At 37.6% G+C, this 20,471-nt stretch overlaps 2 protein-coding genes across 9 annotated transcripts in view; one reads left to right on the top strand and one right to left on the bottom strand.

Moving 5' to 3' along the window:
• The window catches only part of CEP89 (centrosomal protein 89), a 42,640-nt gene extending 24,100 nt beyond the window's left edge, over nt 1-18,540 (top strand). For 3 of the 8 annotated variants that reach the window (XM_035893574.1, XM_035893573.1, XM_009638043.2), the window contains 2 exons: nt 10,931-11,100; nt 17,801-18,540. In XM_035893574.1, the coding sequence (XP_035749467.1) occupies nt 10,931-11,100; nt 17,801-18,038 (408 nt within the window). In that variant the 3' untranslated portion in view covers nt 18,039-18,540. Of the gene's footprint in view, nt 1-604; nt 946-4,649; nt 4,674-5,028; nt 5,092-10,930; nt 11,101-15,573; nt 16,011-17,800 lie in introns of those variants that run through there. The other 5 variants (XM_035893577.1, XM_035893578.1, XM_035893579.1 and 2 more) reach the window with 5 other exon arrangements.
• LOC118452206 (E3 ubiquitin-protein ligase RNF182-like) lies at nt 1,041-3,752 on the bottom strand. The gene has a single exon (XM_035893581.1). The coding sequence runs from the start codon at nt 2,758-2,760 to the stop codon at nt 2,035-2,037; it is 726 nt and encodes a 241-aa protein (XP_035749474.1). The 5' UTR covers nt 2,761-3,752; the 3' UTR covers nt 1,041-2,034.
• Nucleotides 18,541-20,471: the final 1,931 nt, after the last annotated feature.

Here is a 20,471-nt window from a genome sequence, read left to right as displayed (position 1 = left end):
TGGAAAGGCAAAAGGATTTTTCACATGGAAGATATGTTTGCCTCCTCAGTTCATGCGCAATTCTGACAGCCATGAAATTTGAACAGCATCTTACTTTAAGATTACGTACTTCCTGCTTAGTTGAACGAGATAGGCTGGAGGTCTCATCAGTCTGATTATTTCAGCTGGAGGAGTACTACTGTCAGCTGCTTCATGAAATCACAAATAGAGTAACTGGCCTGTATGTGGAGTACAGGATAAATCTCTTCTGAGGTATTTACGTGTAATCTGTGATAATAGTATTTAAAATCTGTTCATTTTTCTGAAGGGGCAATAAAACTATTGGTAATGTGAATGTTACGCTATGTCTTATCTTAGAAAAGGGTGTTTTGCCTTGGCTTTTAGCCATCTTCAGCTATTTCAGCAAGCTACCAGATAAGAAATACAAATTATATCCTATGAATTAGAGCATACAGTCCTCGGGTTATGATGAGAGAAAAGCTTCTAGCCTACAGGTTTGAGTTACTGACAGGTGCCTACAATGTGAGTCTGTGTTGTCTACTTTTTAGACATAACCAGGTATCTTACATTTACCTTTTGGTGAATTTGTTGCTTCATGTCCCAGCAGGCACGAGCTCATCCAAAACCACATTACAAGTCAGATGCACAGTGCACGTGTCAAAAGATTCTCTGGGGCTTCTTTCATCCCACTGAGGGGAGGAAAGAAGGAAGCCTAGGCGGGACAGCCACTCTTCACTGGAAACATATGGCATGTACCCTATGGATAGTGGTTGTTCAAAAAGCTGACAATTCCATTCCTTTTAGATTGCTTCCCTCTGAAGTCAAGTCATTTGTGCTTTGCACATAAAGGTGGTTCTGGTCTTCTGGTCTCGGGTTCTTCCTTTTAGTGAATTCAAAACTTTTGGAGAAAGTAAACGAACAAAAATCCCGTGTTTTTTGGTTTTCATTGAGAAGCCTCAAAATAAATCAAGATCTGGCAGATCTGTTATTAAAGACAGAATCACTATGAAAGTCTTTAAAGCTAAAATAAAACTCAAACCCATGTAGCTATTTATATACACAGCTTTATTACATATTTTAAACTGTGTATTCTTAAGTTAGGTAGCAAATTAAAAGTGATTCTCTTTACAAATACCCATTGTTAGTTTGGAACTTTAGCAATTACTGTAAACAAACTTTATTATAAAGTCATTCACTATGTAAAATACTTTGTAGGTTCTCAGTACAACCATACGAAATTCAGAAAATAACAGTAGAGCAGTATTAAATAGGTTGAATAAAAATATTCAGAAAAATAAATCATTTTTGTGCAGGAACAATGTTAAGGAAACAAAACTTACTTTGGTATTTTAATTTTCAAAATAAATTAGGTTCATTTCTACTTTTATATACTTTGGTTTATGTCAGATAATTTTTCAGGCATACCAAATCATGACAAATATTAAAGCTTACTTAAAAACTTCTTTAACTGGGCCTTTAAGATTCAGCTACAAGCTGCTTTGTTATAATTCTCATGACTCAAAATTTTTCTGAAAAATCTGATTGTAGAGCAGAATATTTAATGCAACTTTTATTTCCCTTTGATGTCAGAAAATATTTGACTCAAATGTGAACTAGCTTGTAATGGGACACTTGGCTTTTTAAACAGGTCATACCCAGCATTTCTGATCTTCATCTGTTTTTAAAAACAGTGACAACGTATTTGATAAAAACAGGGTGTGGGTTGTTTGGGGTTTTTTTTTTATCTAATAAATAACCTTCAAATATCTGTTCTATTCACAGTTAATGTGATGTTGGTCTAAAGCCATTTGTTACGTACAGAACAGGTGACAGTAACCTCCATTTTTTTAGTAAAAGAAAACCCACAACAATACCATGTTGTCATTTTGCCAGTATTCACAGAAGTTATTGTGCTTTAACAAAAATACATATATGTCATACTATACGCATTTTTAACAGTCCGTTAAAGTCTGATTAAAGTTGTGTTGGTTTATGTTTCAGTTAAAAATTTACTAATTGATAAAACACTGCGTATCAGCTTCGTGAAGAGCAGTCACAAATTCCATGGCAGAGGCACTGGCAGAAGCCATACACGAGACATACAGTTAGACTGGAGGGAACAAAACTCACACACACAACACCTAGGGTCACTTTCTGAATTACTAGTAAGTAGATCCCAAGAGGGAGGGAACCAAAGTAAAGAAATCCAAGCAGCCATACCAGTATTCTGGGTACATGCTTGCATAGCTTTGAAAAGAGATCTTGGTCCAGCTGACTCTGAGAACTTAGAGATACTGACTCAGTGCCATGGTCAGCATAATAATCTGAGGCAGTACTTTGACTGGAAGTCCGTGGGGAGTCTCTTTGTACTTCCATAATTGTAATTACTAAGCAGTTTGATGATCCATGGGAAGAACTTGAAGCAGCCAAGGTTTTTGGTGTTAAAACTACTTCTTTACAGTCAGAATTCCATGTTGTTTTGTCTTTTAATACAAGCTTGGACATAATATTTGTATCATTGGGGAGTCCTTCGACTTCATCTTCATGCAACTCTGTCTCATGGCGGCAAAAGGGACAGCTAACACAGAGAGATCTGTCTCCTAGATGAAGTATTTTAGTCAAACATCTAGCACAGATTCTGTGAAGACAATCCAAGATTTTGGGCTTACGACTATGAACAGTAAATCTCTGATAACAGATTTTGCACTCCAGTTCATCATCAGGCACCTTTTCCTCTCCTCTAGTGCAAGTGTAATTCATCTTTAAATTAGATGCACTGTCAAAAAAAAGAATTCAGATTATAACGAGTTGTTTCATGGATTCTAAATATTCGATGATAACTTGGTCAGTCATAAAGTTTGTGTAAAAATAGGTATAAACAACCTTTTTACTGAAGGTATCTAGCATCTCCCACTGCAACTCCTCTCATTTTCATACAACTTTACCAAACAAGCTGGCCTTAATTTTTTTCCTACCATCTTGCTACATACTGCATTGGACTACAAAATTGTTATTGGTGAAGAGAAAGCAATAAGGATTTGTTCTTAACAATTCCTGAACACTGAGGAACTGTGCATTTCAGAAATGCCTGTAACCATTGCATAGCTTACTCTTTTTTTTATTCCTATAAACCAGTTGCACACACCAGCACATTTGAATGAAACAAGGGTGCTTCTTCACCATGTTCCTGTCAACACTAATCTGGGGATTACCTTACCCTTAGTGAAGGATGCTTTGGGTCTAACATCAGGAGACCACAGATTTAAGTGTCTCTGCACACATGGTTCTTCCATCTGGAGAGTATTCTACTTTGTTAGACTTCAATTTTTTTCCATTTTGGGGCCCTTGAAACTTCAAGGAGCACTGCAGTCTTCATAACGTAGCCACAGAAGGAGCTGCTTCCATGGCTCTGTCAGTTCTAAAGATGGACCTTAACCACGTGCAGTTTGCTCCTTATTTTCACATAAAGTGAAAGTGAATAAAACTCACAGGAGAAATGTAAAGTGCACTTGGACCTTTCTCACTTTTCACTGAGATGTTTGAACACCTCAGAACATCCAAGAGACATTTAGATGTCTTGCTTTCATTATTCTAAGCATATGCCTGGCCCACTGAAATTGTTTCAGTATGTAGTTTCTTTTGGTTGGCTCTGTAAATCTTATCTTCCTATATATTTATAAAAAGCAGCATTTCTACTCTTTTTATACCTACAGACATCAGCTGTGAAAGGCAACTTAATGATTTAACATCTGTTCTGTGTCCTTTTTAAAAAGACTGGAGTAGAAAGCATTAGAATTGGTTACTTATTTTTTTTTACCCTGTTTTGGCAGTATCCAATCATGGTCCTTCTGGCAGGAAGGGATAACTGTACTTACTAATTTGCATCCTGTCCCTGGAGAAGATACAGCCAATGAAACCACCTACAAAACCTGTATAATCAATATTGCATTTAGGAGTTGATATGCTGTCAACAATAATTGTAAGAGTCTTTGATGTGAAACTTTTTATGACCAAAGTGAAATGATACACTTAGGTCTGCTTTTACATCATCATTATAGGTCCCTTCCAACAGAACTATTCCATTTTACTGAGTTAAATATCAAGATAGAACCAGCAAATTACTACGTATAGAACAGCTTTTATATAGCAAAAAAAGGTTAAAATATATCTTATTTCCTTTTTTCCTGCCAATGATTTCAGTATGGAAGGTTAGCATAGCAATTTTTTGGTGGGTTGTTTTGTTGGCTTTCTTTGCATTCAACCTTTAGAAGACATACTTTGTTCTTAATGCCATATTCATTTTGTCATTGCAATGCATCCATCTAGCCATGTGATACTGTTTGGATCGAGGCTTGTTCTAAGCAATCATTCAGTGCCTACCTAGAAAAGGATGCCTTCCTGGAATTTTTCTGTAACCATTTTCTAACCATGCCTGGTCTCAGTCTTGGATACAATAATAGACCTAATGAAGCATTGCCACTAGCTTCAGGAGGTCCAGGATGTCCCTTGTTAACACAGGGGAGCACTTGAGGGAGAGGAGGGTTCTGTCTCTTGAGAAGATGCACGAATTTATTCTTTGCATCATGATTCTCATATAATAGCAGATAATTTTATTTAAACCCTTTTAAATTTTATGTCTTTTTTTACAGAGATTGTAATTGTGATCGAAAAAAGGAAGATCTCTGAATCGGAACATGAGAATAGCAGATTAACCCTTCTGCCCTAATTTTTATTGTATACAAAATTGCCAGAGGAACAGGGGTTAAAGTCAGTCCCCCTTGTGCCTCTTCCTCCCACCTGCTATTATCATCAATATAGGCACTGTCTCCTCCTTACATGCAAACTTTGAGCAAAACAAGCCAAACAACCCTACAGAACTACTTTTTTCCAGATGATTTAATTATCTGGTAGGATAACATCTGATAGAAAATGCACCCTTATTTTTGTCCCAAATTACCGACTGGGAAATGCAAAGGCCCAGGTAGTACAGCATATAATACTGTAACACCTATTTTCCCTTCATTCTAGGACACAGTCTTTCAGACTTTATGATGTTAGCTGAAGTTTACAAAGAATGCCTAAATGAGTCTTGTAAGTACGTGTCACTATTTTGTGTACCAGGTAGCTTATTCCCAGAGTTAAGTGTTTGCATAGAAAACAGGAATTGTAAGGAAAATTGAAAGGAAATCCATTCATCTTTCTGGAGATGGCCTATAGGCACAGCAGAGAGACACATGGCCAAATTTACTCTGGCTTTTGTCTGAAACTGTTTCAGTTTCCTCATACTTCTCTACTCAGTCATAACTGTGAACTTACAGGTAGGTTATTTGCATACTCTGCCACTCATACAAAAGTACTGCTACAAATTGGAGAAGATATGAATACCCCCAGTAATATTGGCTGTGTATCTCAGGCATTCTGAACCACCTGCTGAGTAGAACCGCTTTCCATTATTGCTACAAAATGATCTATTCCTAAGATCCCTGTAACAAACCCAGGAAACAACATCCTCGTAGGAGACTGGACAGAGTGATAGCACAGCGCCTACCATGTGTGACACCATGTGCCTTGTTTTGAGCATATGGAGTAGTATCATAAACTTCTCTACTAAAAGCTACTGCTTGCTAACCTATTTCAATGCGTTCATTTTAGAGGTTTTTTATAATACGCTTTAGTTAGCAACAGGCACTGTCTCTATCACAGCAGATTATTTTTTTCCTTGCTTCACCTAAGTCACTGTGCTTAACTCTTGAGTGATGTATGAGGATGACCAGCAGCTATAAGTCACCTTTGGTCTCCACAGAAACATGCTTTCATCTCTGCCAAGTGGCTTTTGTCTCACTCAATCCTATTTAAGCAGGGGATAGGAAATGGAGGAGTGCATTATTTCAGTGCATTCTCCAAAGAACCAGAAACAAAAGAGCATAGTTTCCTCTCTCCCTCTCCATCACAGTTAGAACAGACCTCTGGTTTTCCAGACATAATCCTGGCCTATAACTGCAGTACGGAGTCATACAATGGTCACAAACCCCAAAAGTTAACAAACATCCAAAGTCGCAAAAAGTTAACTCCTCTAAGACCTTTAAGAATTCCCCTACCTATTTCCAGAATTGAGCATAGGCATGAGCCCTTAACAAAAAAGCTTACATAAATATCCTTTTTTTTTTCCCCTGTATGCTATTCTTCAAGAATGATTAGTTTAGTTTAAGTTTTGTGTGTTGGCCCTGTATGCTATTCTTCAAGAATGATTAGTTTAAGTTTTGTGTGTTGATTCTTTAAATCTTCTAAAAAGAAGAACCACTCTCAGGTAAAGATCCTAAAGGAAAATTTCTCAAGCACAGACAGCAGTTTTATGAACTCAGATTCTTCTTTAAATAAAAGTAGTTCTATGTTCCTGCTAGAATATTTGGGGAGGTTTCCAAGCCAAATAATAAATTTAGATTGACAATTTCTGAATAAGAACAAATGACCACACTAAGCCCCTCTAAAATACACTTGGTAGCTAAAACAGTTTGCAGAGAAACTAGAATCACCTTAACATTATATGTAGAAAATTCCAGATTAGTAACTAGATACCAAAGCGATGAGTTAGATTAAAGCCTCAAATTTGTCACAACAACAAACTAAAAAGTCACATTTTCTACAGCAGGATTTTGCAGAGTTACAATTCCTAACAGGAATGGAATTACGGGGTCTTTTTGTGTTTGGTTGGTGGTTGTGTTGGTTTTTTTTTCAACGACCTTTCATTTTTACAGTAACTACTACAAAAATCTGATTTGATTCCTGCTATCAATGTGTAATCTCTAACATAAGACATTGCACATGAGAGCTGATCACTAAATTTATGGATTTTTAATGGAATTTAATGTAGTATTAATATACTACATCTGAGATCTACTGGTACCTTCCTGAGGTAGAAGAAACTGCATACATCAGAAAGTTTAGCAAGTTACTTTGTTAATAGAGTCTGAGGAGGAAGAGGCTAGAAAATCTCTGCCAGGAAAGTGGTGTCATGTCATAAAGCAATGGAATTAAGAGAAAACATTCAGCATTAGCAAATTTCAGAACCTTTTAAAACTTCAGGTTAAGTCTTTTGAACCTTAGGATAAATCTGCAATGTAATAAGAACAAGTATTTCCTAAGTGTTGCCTTGATGCTACAGCACAGTATTTGAGTTGTTCCTCTGTCCTACTATTGTAGCAATGTTTTGTTTCATAAAACTAGTAAAATCAAGTCATTTGCTGTGTTGCTTAGAAAATGGAAATTCGGCATTGTCAAATCTTCCCTCAGCTCTTAAAAGCTTGCTATTACCAGGAAAGCCCCCAATTTCTTAAAAGGAAGTTTCTAGCCTTCCTGGTTATAGAGATCTTAAAATTTGACAAGCTGAACCTACAAGTTCAAAAGCTAAGAGGGAGGTTAAACAAATAAACTCGAGGCTTCTCCTGTATCTCTGCAAGTTCTGTTCTATACGGGAATAGAATACTTCATCATACCCCTCTTTATGGTAGGAGAAAAGAATTAAGATAGAAATAGGTTAAAGATAAAGCGGTTAAAGAAACAGAATAAGGTGAAAATAGAGTAAGATAAGAATAATGAAATAATCCTGTATAAAGTGATTTCTCTAGTGAGTTATTAAATTTTAAGATAATTTCAGCTCTAAACTTCCTTCACAATATTGGATTAGTTTGCAAAGTGGTTTATGTTCATGGTGCTGACGAATAATGTAGGACTCAAATAACTTCAATTTCTTGTGTCAACTTCATCTTATGTCTCTAAAATACAAAGTCAGTTCTGTTTATCTAATACTACATTATTTTTTGTCAAAGCAGGTCACGTACACACACAACTATCACAAACCTTTGGACATACAGTTTTAAAGTTTCTCCAGCATAAACAGCTTTTCCCTTTTTATTAATTTCCCAACTATTTACCCTTCATCTGTGTGCCAATATCAATCTGCTAATCTAGTGTGGCATATAATATCTATATTCAAAACTTATATATAAAATATAAACTATAGCTCAACATTTTCTTCATTTTGTTGGCTTTTGAATTTAAAAGTTTCTACATTTTACCCACATACTTTTCACAGAGACTGAATAGAGGCTTTAAGAAACAGAAACAAACCTTTAACAGACCAGAAATCTAGTGTTTGTGAGGAAATGTTTTTTTTTCTATTAACACCACAATACTGTCTGACAAAAGACATTCTTTCAGTAAAACTTGTGAATATATAGGCTGTCACTTTTCATCTGTCACATTCAATTTTACTGGGAAGGTGGTAAGTGTAAACATTGCCCTTGTCTACTACCAAAAAGGGACTTCCCTCCCCCATAATGACTTTTTACACAGCCCTGAAGACAACTGTCTGTGCTCTTAATTAATGTATTTTAGAAGTTTTTAGTTGTCATGGGAGACAATTGGCCATGTTCCATAGCACCCAGTAGAAATTTCATCAGGGTTGCCATTACAGGGCTGTTCTGTCAGGATCAGAATTACAGTACTTTTTTATAGAGATGGCAAGGCAATTTTCTTCAGATGGTACTTTGATTTATCTCTTTTGGAAGGGATGATACTAATTTTTGCTGGTAAAGTATAGGAGAAAAGCAATACATGATTGACAGAAAACAGCTTTGTTGCCTGACCGTGGGACCAGATCATTACATGTATCATGGCCAGCAGCCTGTGTTTGTAGAAGTAATGTTTTGTTGGCTCTCTACCCAGAATTCTCTGATTTCCAGTTTGTAATTCAGTACATGAGGTGTAAAAGAACTACGGTGCCCAGGAGTATACCTTCCTGACTGTAAATTATGTCCTCTTCAGTACTAGCTGCTGCATCCAGGATTATTCCTCATCTCAGGTGCTCACTCTATACCTGTGATGCCACGACCTTGGCAGACTACCCTTGTCAGCTCAGAGGAAAATACTACCACTTCCAGCCACGTGCTATTATCCTCTTCCTGAAAACTGTTGTCTCTACCAGTCTGTTTACCTGCTTCGCTTCAGAGAAAATTAATAGGAGGTTGTCTTGAACAATTCAATGGTAGTAGCCTGCTGTGAAGTATCTATAAATGTCAGCAGCTGTGCGTGTCAGCATGCCCAGAACTTTTTTTTTGCTGAAGTTCTGCTGAGATAGCTTATGCTTTTTAAACAGACTTAGTTATAATTAGTCATAGGAGCAAGATCAGAGCTACGTATCCCTCATATCTAGTTCCATGCCCTAATCATTAGGTCAGAAAATGGCACGCTTTTGCCCTTTGTGCCCCACTGATTTTGCAACCATCCAAGCCAACAGAGGCAGCTACAGGGTATGTAGGAGACGCAGGCTTGAACCATCTCAGGCAGAACGTGGCTTAGAACAGAGACCTCCCCCTACTAGCTGGGTGATCAATGACCACTAGATAAAAAATTGATTTCACCAATACTGTTGGCTGCTTTCTCTATCAGCCTTTTATGTATTAAAAGAAAGAGGAAGTTCTCTGTAGTTCTCTGAAATAATTACAGGCACCTGCCCTAAAGAGAGCATTTCAGGTTCTGGGTCCAGAGCTGGAAGAGGCATTTACTGACAGAGGCAAAAGTTCAGCCGTTTTCCTGTGCTCTGCACTTCCTCTGGGCTAGCTCCGAGCAACCCTCTGCTCAGAAGGAACCTGTTTACCTTTAACCTTCCCTAGCATTACAAGCGCTAGCATCTAACTCTGCATTTTGAAGACTTCTCTGGTGATCTAAAAAGCTGACTGATGTGACTTGCAGCCTTCTAATCCTTTTCTTAGAACTGACAGGGAAAAGTTAGGAAAAAAACCTTGGAAGTCAGTCTTAAAAACTGAATGACTGACATTCTAAGTAAATATTATTTATCACTATCCTATTATGTCCAGATAATGAAACTCCAATATGACACATTTTACAAGAGCTAAAAAGGAAACTTTGTGAGAAAGGATTATGTAGCTTGCAGCACATACCTAAAAATGCCTTTTTTAGCTCCTTCCTCCAGAAGTCGTACTCAAACTTTCTGCTCTGATACAGATGAAGATAAAACCTTAGTGGTTAACACCTTAAATAAAGCTTTGTATTAGCAAGCCATAAATAGCAGTATTTTCAAAGCTTCACTAAATAGTTTGTGGTTTTAGAGGGGGTTGCTTCCATCCCAAAACTGGCCTATAGCCTACATGAAACATCACATTCTGCAGACACTTAACAGTTTAAGCATTCTATTTGAAATCATGAGCAAAAAGCTAATACTGGATAATACCTGTTGGGTTTGTCGAGAGCAGCAGCATGTAGAGATGCGTAACAATAACACAAGATGTATTTTTCAATTCCTCCTGTGCTTATGTAATTTAATGGGGAAATTATTTCAGAAAGCAAAATCAGTTTGTACAAAACCAATTTGTTTTTGAGATTAGACCAATGTATTTGGTCATTATTGCCAATAAGCAAAAAATCACTTGTGCTTCACTGAACAGAAAGAATATTATGTGAAGCAGCAAGATATTTTAAAAGGTAAAGCCACTTTTTTCTTCCTCTTAAGATTAAAGAACTAACAGCACATGAACAATTTTTCATGGTATGCATTGATAAATACGACTGCTGGACAAGTGGTAAGCAACATGTGGTATAAAGTGTAGCTTTGCATCTTGGAAAACAAACCCATTTTTTGCAGCTAATTCTTTTCACTCGTAAAACAAGCATACGGTATGGTATTCACTGTAAACACTGGTTTTATATGCAGAACAAAGTACAAGTGTAATACCTTCAAATTAACAAATAGGTAAAAAAATAATGCAACCTACCTGACATATTTAAGGAAGGCAGCACTGATGCAAAGATTAAACTGCAAATTGGGATCTCTAGCTATTTCTTTTGTTGGTAGTGAGTTTGTCCTTATTTCTCTTACAATCACGTTTTATCTTATTGTCTTTAACCCTTGCAGGTATATAAAAAGAAAGCAGCTGGGAAGCTTGGAGATATCAGTCTCAAGATGACTGAGCAGGAGAAAGAATTTGCCGGGAAGACTGCTCAGTACCAGCAAGAAATGAAGCACCTCCAGCGTCTGCTGCAAGACAAACAGGAAACCCTTGATGAAGTGCTGCAGCAGCAAAGGTAAGTCAGTCACCGGCAGAAGCAATCCAATTAGATCTGACGGGTAAAGGGGGGAGGCAACTGCACACAGCCGCAAGCTCTTGCTTTTCATCAGAGCCTCATGTGCTATCTTCCGGGTATCTTCTCACTCATGTTTTAGCTATACTGAAAATGCTGAAATGCTCCTCTTAATTCCATCCTTTCCCAAAAAAGACCTTTTGAAGAAGGAGTTTATTCTGGATCACTGCTACTGTTCTTATTTGAGAAGAATATCAATCTGAGCCTAGTCTTGGATGATTTGGAGGGTCAGTAAGATATATGTTAATTGTTTAATAGCATCTTCTGCTAAAGGCTGAACGCTTTCCCCTCAACAGTTTTCAGAATAGCAGGAAATTAAAGGAATCTAATGCATATGTGTGTGATGGGGTTCCTTTAGAATCTACCTTACTGTTAATAAGTTACTGTTAATAAGTGACTTAGAACAGCTGCATGCAGAATAAAAAGAAAAGATAATTTAACAGATTTATACAAGATTATGACTGCCAGTATTGAAATATCTTTTTAATACAGAGTCCTTAAAGGTATTTTTCCCCTCTGGTAGTGGAAAGCTTCATAGCACATTCATGTTATCAGCTTACAGGAAAAACTTTTTACAACTAAAGAGAAGTAATTAAGCAGTCATTTTGCAGGTCATCTCTGCCATTGTGAAATAACAGCTTTAAAGACAATAGAAAAACAGGGCTTGGTATCATGTACCTTATATCAGCACAGTTCCTCTCAATTATTTTATACAGAGCTATTAAACAACTGTGAGTAGCTGGGAATTGTACAATGAACACCCCACTAATCTTTAAAATTTGCATGAGAAAACAGTATTTTGACTATTCCACATTTCTCTGGAAATAGTTACTTAGGATTTTTAAACTAATTAGGTGCCTTTCATACTTCTGGGTTCATGTTAAATTTTTTTACAGTAGAGAACAGCGAGTTAAATAAAGAGGGTTTTTTCAGTGTAGGATAGAGCATAGTTCAAAGTCCCATAATATGGATCATTCAAAGTTTACCTTTCTAGCCCCAAAGTAGGTAAATGAGATGATGTAACACATCTGTGTCAAATAATTAATTATACTTTCCTATAGTACACAACATCATTTTTTCCTCTTCAGTCTGAATTGACTCATTTTTTCCTTCGGTAAGCACACAGAATTAATACTTGCAACTAACTTTTAAGAAGCAAGATTGGCACCTGGAACTACAACATGGTAGTCCATTTAACAATATGATGATGAAGAAAAATGGTTTATGGAACCAAGCACAAGATGAACCTCATAAAGAGAAGTCTTACATTTCTGTAGTCTCCTACATTAATGAACAGTGTAATTGGGCAGTGCCTTTTTCTGGTGGTAGTTAAGCCTCAGCAGTGTTCATTAGCATGTAATATACTGAACACAACTCTGAAAGTAAAAAAATTATGTTCATCGTTCAAGTTGTATTTTGGTTCATCTCATCATCCACTATTTTCCTTTGATAACTATATTAAAAAAATCTAGATAAAAAAATGAAATGTCCCTGAGAAGTCATGTCAATTCTGCACTTATATGAGACAATATATTTTTATTCTTATAAAACAAAATCAATAAAACCAACTAACACCATGGCTGATACTGTTCATATAAACGTTTCCTCATGTTCCTTTATTCATCTCAAGTATTGTGGTAACATGAAGTTATTTCCCAAGGTAATCCAAACATGTATGTACTCCATTATACATGTTTAATTTCTGGTGGATAGGTATTTTGGTCAGCTTTGTGTATTTTGGTTTTATAAGGCCTATTGTTTTCTCTCTCCTTTCCCTCCACGCAGTCACAAGAGTAAGGAAGGGAAAATTATTTGTAGTTTAGATGTTGCTAGTCATCTGTAGCTTGGCAACCGAAGTCACTAGTGCCAGGAAAATACCAAACATTTATATGTATTTCCACTAGCTCTATTTATGGAGTAAATTTACAGTCCAGAAAACTGTCTAGGTGATAATGTTTCAATTAAAAATACCTGTATAAACTTTAAGGTAAGCACATACAATAAATATATTGTGTATTAGATTCTCTAATTTCAGTGTTTAAATAATGAAAATGCCATCATTTTAAGCAGAAAAGCCAGTTTAATTTAAAATTCAGCTGAAGGTATGCTGACTACTTGGATGGCTGATTTTGCATTTTAAAGTTACCATTTCTCTTTAGGAAGACTATAGAACAAATGAACCTATTTTAAAGGCACTGACCGCAGTCAGTCTAGTCAAAAGCACTGTAAGTAGGTGAAGACAGAAAACTCTTTCCTGCAATTGCTTTTGCTCTTGCATTTAGTTTTGTAATAGTGGAGTTAGGAAATCATACTGAGTCTGACTTGGCTACTGACATGAAATTCTTTATCATAAAAGTTTACCATATCTGTTGTTGGTTCTAAGTTTTCTTGTAAAACAAGGGAAGATGCCACTTCAGGTCTGGAAACAGCACAGTTCTGTCAGCAGGACACTGACACAACTCACTGCGGCAGAGATGAGCAGCCCCACCTTCTCAACCTGCGTAGGACCGCAGCAAACCTGACTGAGCGCAGTCAGGACCCTCTCACCAGGGCACACTGTGCAGTGCCCAGAGGCAGAGCTACTGCAGGGGTCACAGAGCAGTCAGAAGTAATGTTTGTTTAGACATTTGCACCCTGGCAATACTCATGTGCTTTCTCATTTTTGTTTCTTCTCTCATCATTCTGTTTTTAACAAGTCTGCATCCAAACTAATGCACCCTTCATAAAGCATACCAAAAGTGACTTTCCTTTATACTCATGTGCTTTCTCATTTTTGTTTCTTCTCCCATCATTCTAACAAGTCTGCATCCAAACTAATGCACCCTTCGTAAAGCATACCAAAAGTGACTTTCCTTGGACATTTTCTCCCCTCCTGCATCATCTTTCACCAAATGACAAAAATCAGGGTTTGCACTACTTCCAAGGGTACAGAATTTTTCCACTTGGTTTTCAAAAAGAAATACATATAGATATAATTGATCTTTGGATAAATAAAAGCTTTTTAAAGCTTCTAGATATGCAAATTTTACCTTCCTAGAAGTGGCTCTGCAGAGCTTTCTCAGTAATTACAGCTTTTGCTAGAGAATATGGGAAATTCACAGCAACCTTTTGCCTAAAGCAAATGATGAGAAAGCAGTATTATTTCCTGCTCTTCAGGCAGCTGATAATCATAATGACATTTTTATTGTTTACAGAGTAATCTTACGAGTTACCATTATCACAAACCTTTCCTTAAGTGAAAAACATTGCATGTTTTAGGTATAAACAAAGTTATTAATGTGGTAGAAAACCAGGTTCGGAAATGCCTCAAGTCTTATTTCACGGGACACTTACCCTTTGTCAGTTTTCTAGGTCACAATGTGTTTCGTAAGTCTTCTGCAGAGGAACAGTCCTTCACTTCGAGGTAGTTACAGCTGCTCTATTTGGATGTTAAACGCAGGTTTGGAAGCCTTAGGAATGAAACTGCCTTAGACTGTCCTCAGAAGAGGGTCAACAGTAGAAAAGCTTCACAGCCACGCGCAGGCAAGGGAGGGGAGCTGTCTTACCTGTAAAGTTAAATCTAAAATTGTACCCGTGATAGAAATTGTTGATCTTTTTGATAAGGATTATTTAAATAAACTGTTACAAGATAGATGGAAATTAATTCTTGAGCCAGCAGGCCAAATAAGATTCTCAGATATCAAGGCTGAATGAATTTAGTTCAGTGAGGGCAGAAAGCTCCGCCTTTTGTAAAGAAGAATCTGCTTCTGTTAACTTTTTTCATCCTCAAACATCAGTACAGCGTTAACATTTTGCTTACTCTCAACAAGATATAAAAACTTACATTTTGGCTAGGTTAGGGGTTGCATGGTTTTTTATTTTTGCTCATACAACAGCCTACATTGATGAGAAACAAATTTAATGCTTTTTGCCTAAAGACAACTGGAAACAGGACACGTTTAGTACGGAGTACGTATCTAGTTTTAAATGCCAAGTGACAAAGACTTGTACTTGAAGAGATGAACCAGCTACCACGGGCACAATGGAGTAAGTAGCAAGGGTTACCTCTTAGGCTGCCACCTGTACAGGGTAACGTCACAGTAGTCCTAGTCAAGAACAGTAATACTTTGCTGAGCCTGAGGGAATTTCTAGTGAGATCCAGAAAAATGTAAGAGAAAGATGGTGAGGGCCACTGCCCTGTGAAGTAGGAGCAAGGACATCTTGGTGGTGTGAAAAAAGCACAGACCATCAGCAGCTATAGTAACCAAGCTGCTATGTAATAATCCAAGTTCCTAAGCCAGCTGGGAAGTTGCGACTAGCGAGAATAAAGACACGCCCCCCCCAACCTGTTCTGCTGAATGTGTTTTTAGATTTTGATCAGGTCAGAATTTTAAAACAAAAAACCAGAGACTAAAAAAACCCCTTCTCTAACTACAGTTGGGTCGTATCTGCTACTTCTTGGATGCTCACCTGAAGAACAGCTGAACTATAAAAGCAGTACGTTCTGCCACACTGTCGAGACTTCCCTATGACTGCAGCATGCTGCGTGCCAAGCCAGGGGCATCTGCACTGTGCTCCCTTGACACAACCCGCTTTGACTGCTCATTCCAAAGCAAAGCCAGCAAGCACTTTCAGATTCTGCATCTCTCAGCTCTGTTTAAAAATTAATCCTCCAGGAAGAGTTCAGATACAGCATTACCTCTAAAGGCATCTGTTTCCTTGCTGCTGAAGTAATTTTAACCATGTAGATACTTTTAAAACTAATCTCTTTGAACTATTTTTTCTTAAAATCAATGCACTTCCTATTGAACTGAGCGTATGGATTGCAAATGAGCATCCCATGTCAGGCATACTGACAGCATTAAACTACAACTCAGAATTCAGTGTTCTTTAGTTTCCTGTTCAAATTTTCTCTGCCTCGAACTCATACAAGCATTAACAATGAGACAATCTTTAAAAAAAATCTTGGTTTTAGAAATTAGCAGATGAAATAAAGCTTGGGTAATGTTCTGCACTACAACAAGGATAAACCAGGTTACATTCTACTATTAATATACAAGAGCTTAAGAGTGCTGTGCACACTGCATGCAGACTCCAGCTGGAGAGAAGTGGCAAGAGAGAACAGAAGCTTGTCCCTATCAAGATATAAAACTTAATTTAAAAACAGAAGATGATGCTGAAAATGTTCCAAGATACAGAGGGCCAGAGTCAATCAAAGGGTAAAACTCAGGATGGCTTGTTGGGGGAGTTCAATCATGTAATTTTACTTTTTGCGCCTCACATCCCCTAAAACGTAAGCTGAGGATAATGATAATTGACTCTGGAAAGCATTTTGAAGCACATAGCAAGTCACTGGTAGCATCAGCCACTCTTACCACTGGCTCAAGGAGAAATATACTTTGTGAGAACAAAGTCATCTACAGTTTAGCTGTTTCAAAAACGAGAGATTGCTTCTCAACAGCTTTCTAGAGACTTGGCAGAAATGGAAAGGTCCAACTCATTAACATGGCTTCTTGTGTTCTTGAGCAGGGTCTTGGGCTACTCTTGGCAACTGTACTGCTTCCACCTGTATCCAGTCATAAGGTGAAACACAAAATGAACTAGTACTATATCTAGGCCACTTTTTTTTTTTTTTTAACATTCTCAGTGTTCTTGATCACAAAGTACCAATTATGTATTTTCTAGTATAAGCCAGAAATAAGAAATGTAGCCTGACAGCATTAAATCTCAACACATTTATGTTTTGCATTGATTTGTTTCTCATTTCTAGAACCTGGTATTCAGAATGTGTGTAAACACTCTTATCAAGTGTTTCAGGGAGTGGCTTGAAGTGACTGCTAGAGAAGTCTATACTATTAAGACTTGTGTGCTCATTTTCTATGCAACAGCTTTCCTTTCCACTTCAAGTGATCTTGACTTTCTGATTATTTTGTATTTTGACATATACCAGAAGCTCGTCAGAGTAAACTCAAGAGCTTAACCTTGACAAAATATAAAACTTAATAAAAAGCCTGATGCTGGAATACACTGCATTATTAAATTATGTTAGCTGCCATGTTTGAAAAATAACCTTTTTCTTGAGAAAAACATTAAATAATTCATGCATTTATGCTTGGGCAGTCAGAGAAATTGGGCAATAAGGTTACAACGCCTTAAGGACTGCCCTTTGCTATCTTTGCCTCTTCCCCAGAGGGGGAAAAAAAAAGTTCACACCACTTCTGCTTGACCTCCACACTGAGGCATTAGCTAAGCGCAAAGCCTGACGCTGGGTTCGGTCAGACATTTTTAGTCTCCAAGAGGAGAGGTGCAGAACTCTTGGCATCTGGCAGAAGGGAGGCACGTGCTACAGGGAGCAGACCTGCCCTCACACCAGAGCCCGATTCTGTGGACAGGTCACAATGTTTGCATTTCACATGCACCACTTTTGTGTGGACCTAATCTAACTTTCCATGTGGGTCCAAATCTTTTTTCCCAATCATATTCTAACATTACATTTAGTGGGCTTTTTTTTTTTAAAAAAAAAACAGAACAGGAACGAATTTCAGCAGATAATTTCAAGCATCTAAACACCTGCAGTTTATAATTTGCTTATCCACATACTGTAGCGATGTACTGCTGAAAACTGTTTTTAAAATTGGTATTTCTCTTCATTTTTTTTTTCTAGGAAAGTGGAAGGGGAACTGGACATCATTTGGGAATCCACATCCAAGGAAAACAGGAGAATGAGAGAACTCTTACATAAATCCTTGGGGAAGAAGAACATGTGGAGTACTGTCACAGTTCATGAGCCACACTTAGATGAAATCTCTCAAAAGGACCTAGTTTATGGACATGATTTTAGCTATTGTGATGTGAAACCTCCATCCCCTACTAAAATTGAAATTCAACAAGAATCTCAGTGATAAGAACAAAGATGCATTACACATCCAAGAAAGAGACCTCAGTGCCTGAATTTGACTTTTTCAACAGCACAAGATGCAATAGAACATTTGCCCTCTTCAAAATTACTGTGTATTTTTGTCAGAATGACAGCAGCATATTCTCCAGCTGCCAACAGTGTAAAAGTCTAGCCTAAAATGTAACTTTGTTTTTTGAAGAAAAGGCTATTCCTTAAGGCAAAATGCAGTAAAGCTCTAAGTTAACGTAAAAAGCCAAATATCCAGTTAACAAGATTATTATTATACATATATAGTATAACAAGTTAACAACTGGTAAGCTTGGTGTTCTAGCACAGACACACACCTTGCCACAAAACAAGTGAACAGCAAGATAGAAAGCCTCCAATATGGTAAATAATACATCTTTATTACAGATGTTTCAATTAAAAGGTCAAATTTCAATAAATTCTCCCCAGATCACCAAATAAAGTATAGACGGAGTATGATCAAAGTTGAAAAAAAAAAACCCACCCAGCAGTTGTCTGTTCTCATTGCTGGTGATGAAGCATCCTGACACACCGGCTGGTTTGCCAAAGATCTTGTCATCTCAAGGACAGAGAAGAACTTGGCTGTGAGGTAGACAGGCCGGACACATCCGTGTGGTGCCTGACGGCACAACTGTCCCGAGTAGATTTACAGGAGCCCACGCGTCAGCAAGTTCCTACTGTAGTTTTGCCAAGGGGACAAGATGCCAGAAGAGGATGCAGCCTCCTCCAGATGTGCCTTGTTCATCCCACTTCAGATTCAGTAGCTTCAGAAGTCTTCTCCCCCCATCCCCCCTCCAACATTCTCTGCAGCAGTGCCCACCTTTAGCTTGTTAGCACATATATTTGTCTTAGCTTTCAGAAAGTGTTGATTTTTAACAATATTGCACATCAGCGTTGGAGTGGTATGTACTGGTGTGAAGTGACTTAATTTTGGATTTACAGTATAACTTGGATCAGCTTTTTGCTTTTGCTTCATTTCCATAACAAAACCTCAATGGCACCAGAAAACAGTAACAATACCAAAACCCTGTAACTATTGTAGTTGTATATATTGGAAATAATGAAGAAGCTCATTGGCTTTGATCAACGTTAACAAAAAGTAGAAAACAAAGTTAACTACCAAAACCAATACATACTGTTCGTGTCTAGAAAGTTTCCTGCTTTCCTGAGATGTTTTCCTCCAGGGTAAGGCCGTGACTCAGCAGGGCAGGGTTATTCCAGAGAGGGTGGGGAGAGCACCTCCCATCACACCACTGCTTTCGGTGTTGAGTCCATCTCCTTGTTTTTAAAGCCTGCTTCCACGATACAATGGAAAGTCAAAGGCTCTAAAGACTCTCAAAGCACTTGCAAAATCGTCATGCGTTCAGCTGCTACCCTGATGAGAGACAAAACATCAAGGTAGCCAAGTCATAAATATATACGACTTTTACAATCAGCAGGATTTTAAGATGTACTTTAATTACTTTTCCTTGGCTGGGAATAAAACAAGTGCAACAACCTTCCCAGCTCGTCAAGATAAAGCTTCAACATGCCACTAGCAAAACCAGCACTGCTATCTTATGCTAAGTCTCCTCCCAGAGACTTAACAAGAGGTACATCTTCAAATTCTTTCGTTCTCCTGGCTATTTCAACTTGATTATTTTAGGACTCAGTGACTCCCAACAACAACCAAAACATCAGAAATGGTTTTTAAGCACAGTCCTAAATAACGTGAAGTTTTGCTGGGTTTTAGGGGAGAGCAGTCTGTTGCTTAAAACAGTCCTGTTTCCTGTCTTCCTCGAATTTGAAAAAACTCATTTGACATGGAAGGTCTGAAGTACCTATTCAGACCAGTCATATATAAACCACACAGACATACACACTCCCCTCATTTCCATGCAAGCTGCAATCTGCATGCTCGCTTACGATAATCCTGGAAGAACATCAAGCTATAGGGCTATACCCACATTGTTCTTCATGGTTTTGAAGGCAGGTGTTTAAAATGATGTATTTTATGTTGTATTTTCAACATAAGGATCTCTGAGTATGCAAATGCAACCTTGGAACTGCAAATGTAAATTATTTACATATTATTCTCATCTGTTTTTAACTGTCCTTTTGAACATGTGTCAAGATTTTGTAAAAATAAACTTCACAAGGAAAAAAATGATCACATTGGTAATTCCTTAGAAACAGAAGTGAGATTTTCAAAATTCTCAATGTTGCCTTAACTGTTCTTCTGCTTCAGTAAACTGGGAATGTCTTGGAATGACACTTCTGCCACACCTGCTTCCCATTTTCACAGCTCCCTTTAAAGGAGGTTTTAATACATGGTTCAGAGGACAGCACCTGGACAGTGACACTAACGCTACGCTCAGAAATCACAGAATAATGATTCTGAGGTGGAAAAGGGTGGAAAAGACCTTCAAGA

Source organism: Egretta garzetta, unplaced genomic scaffold (genome assembly GCF_000687185.1).
Source record: "Egretta garzetta isolate BGI_Z169 unplaced genomic scaffold, ASM68718v1 scaffold354, whole genome shotgun sequence".
Classification (NCBI taxonomy): Eukaryota; Metazoa; Chordata; class Aves; order Pelecaniformes; family Ardeidae; genus Egretta; species Egretta garzetta.
Note: the sequence above shows the minus strand (reverse complement) of the source record. Positions and strands in the feature narration are given on the sequence as shown.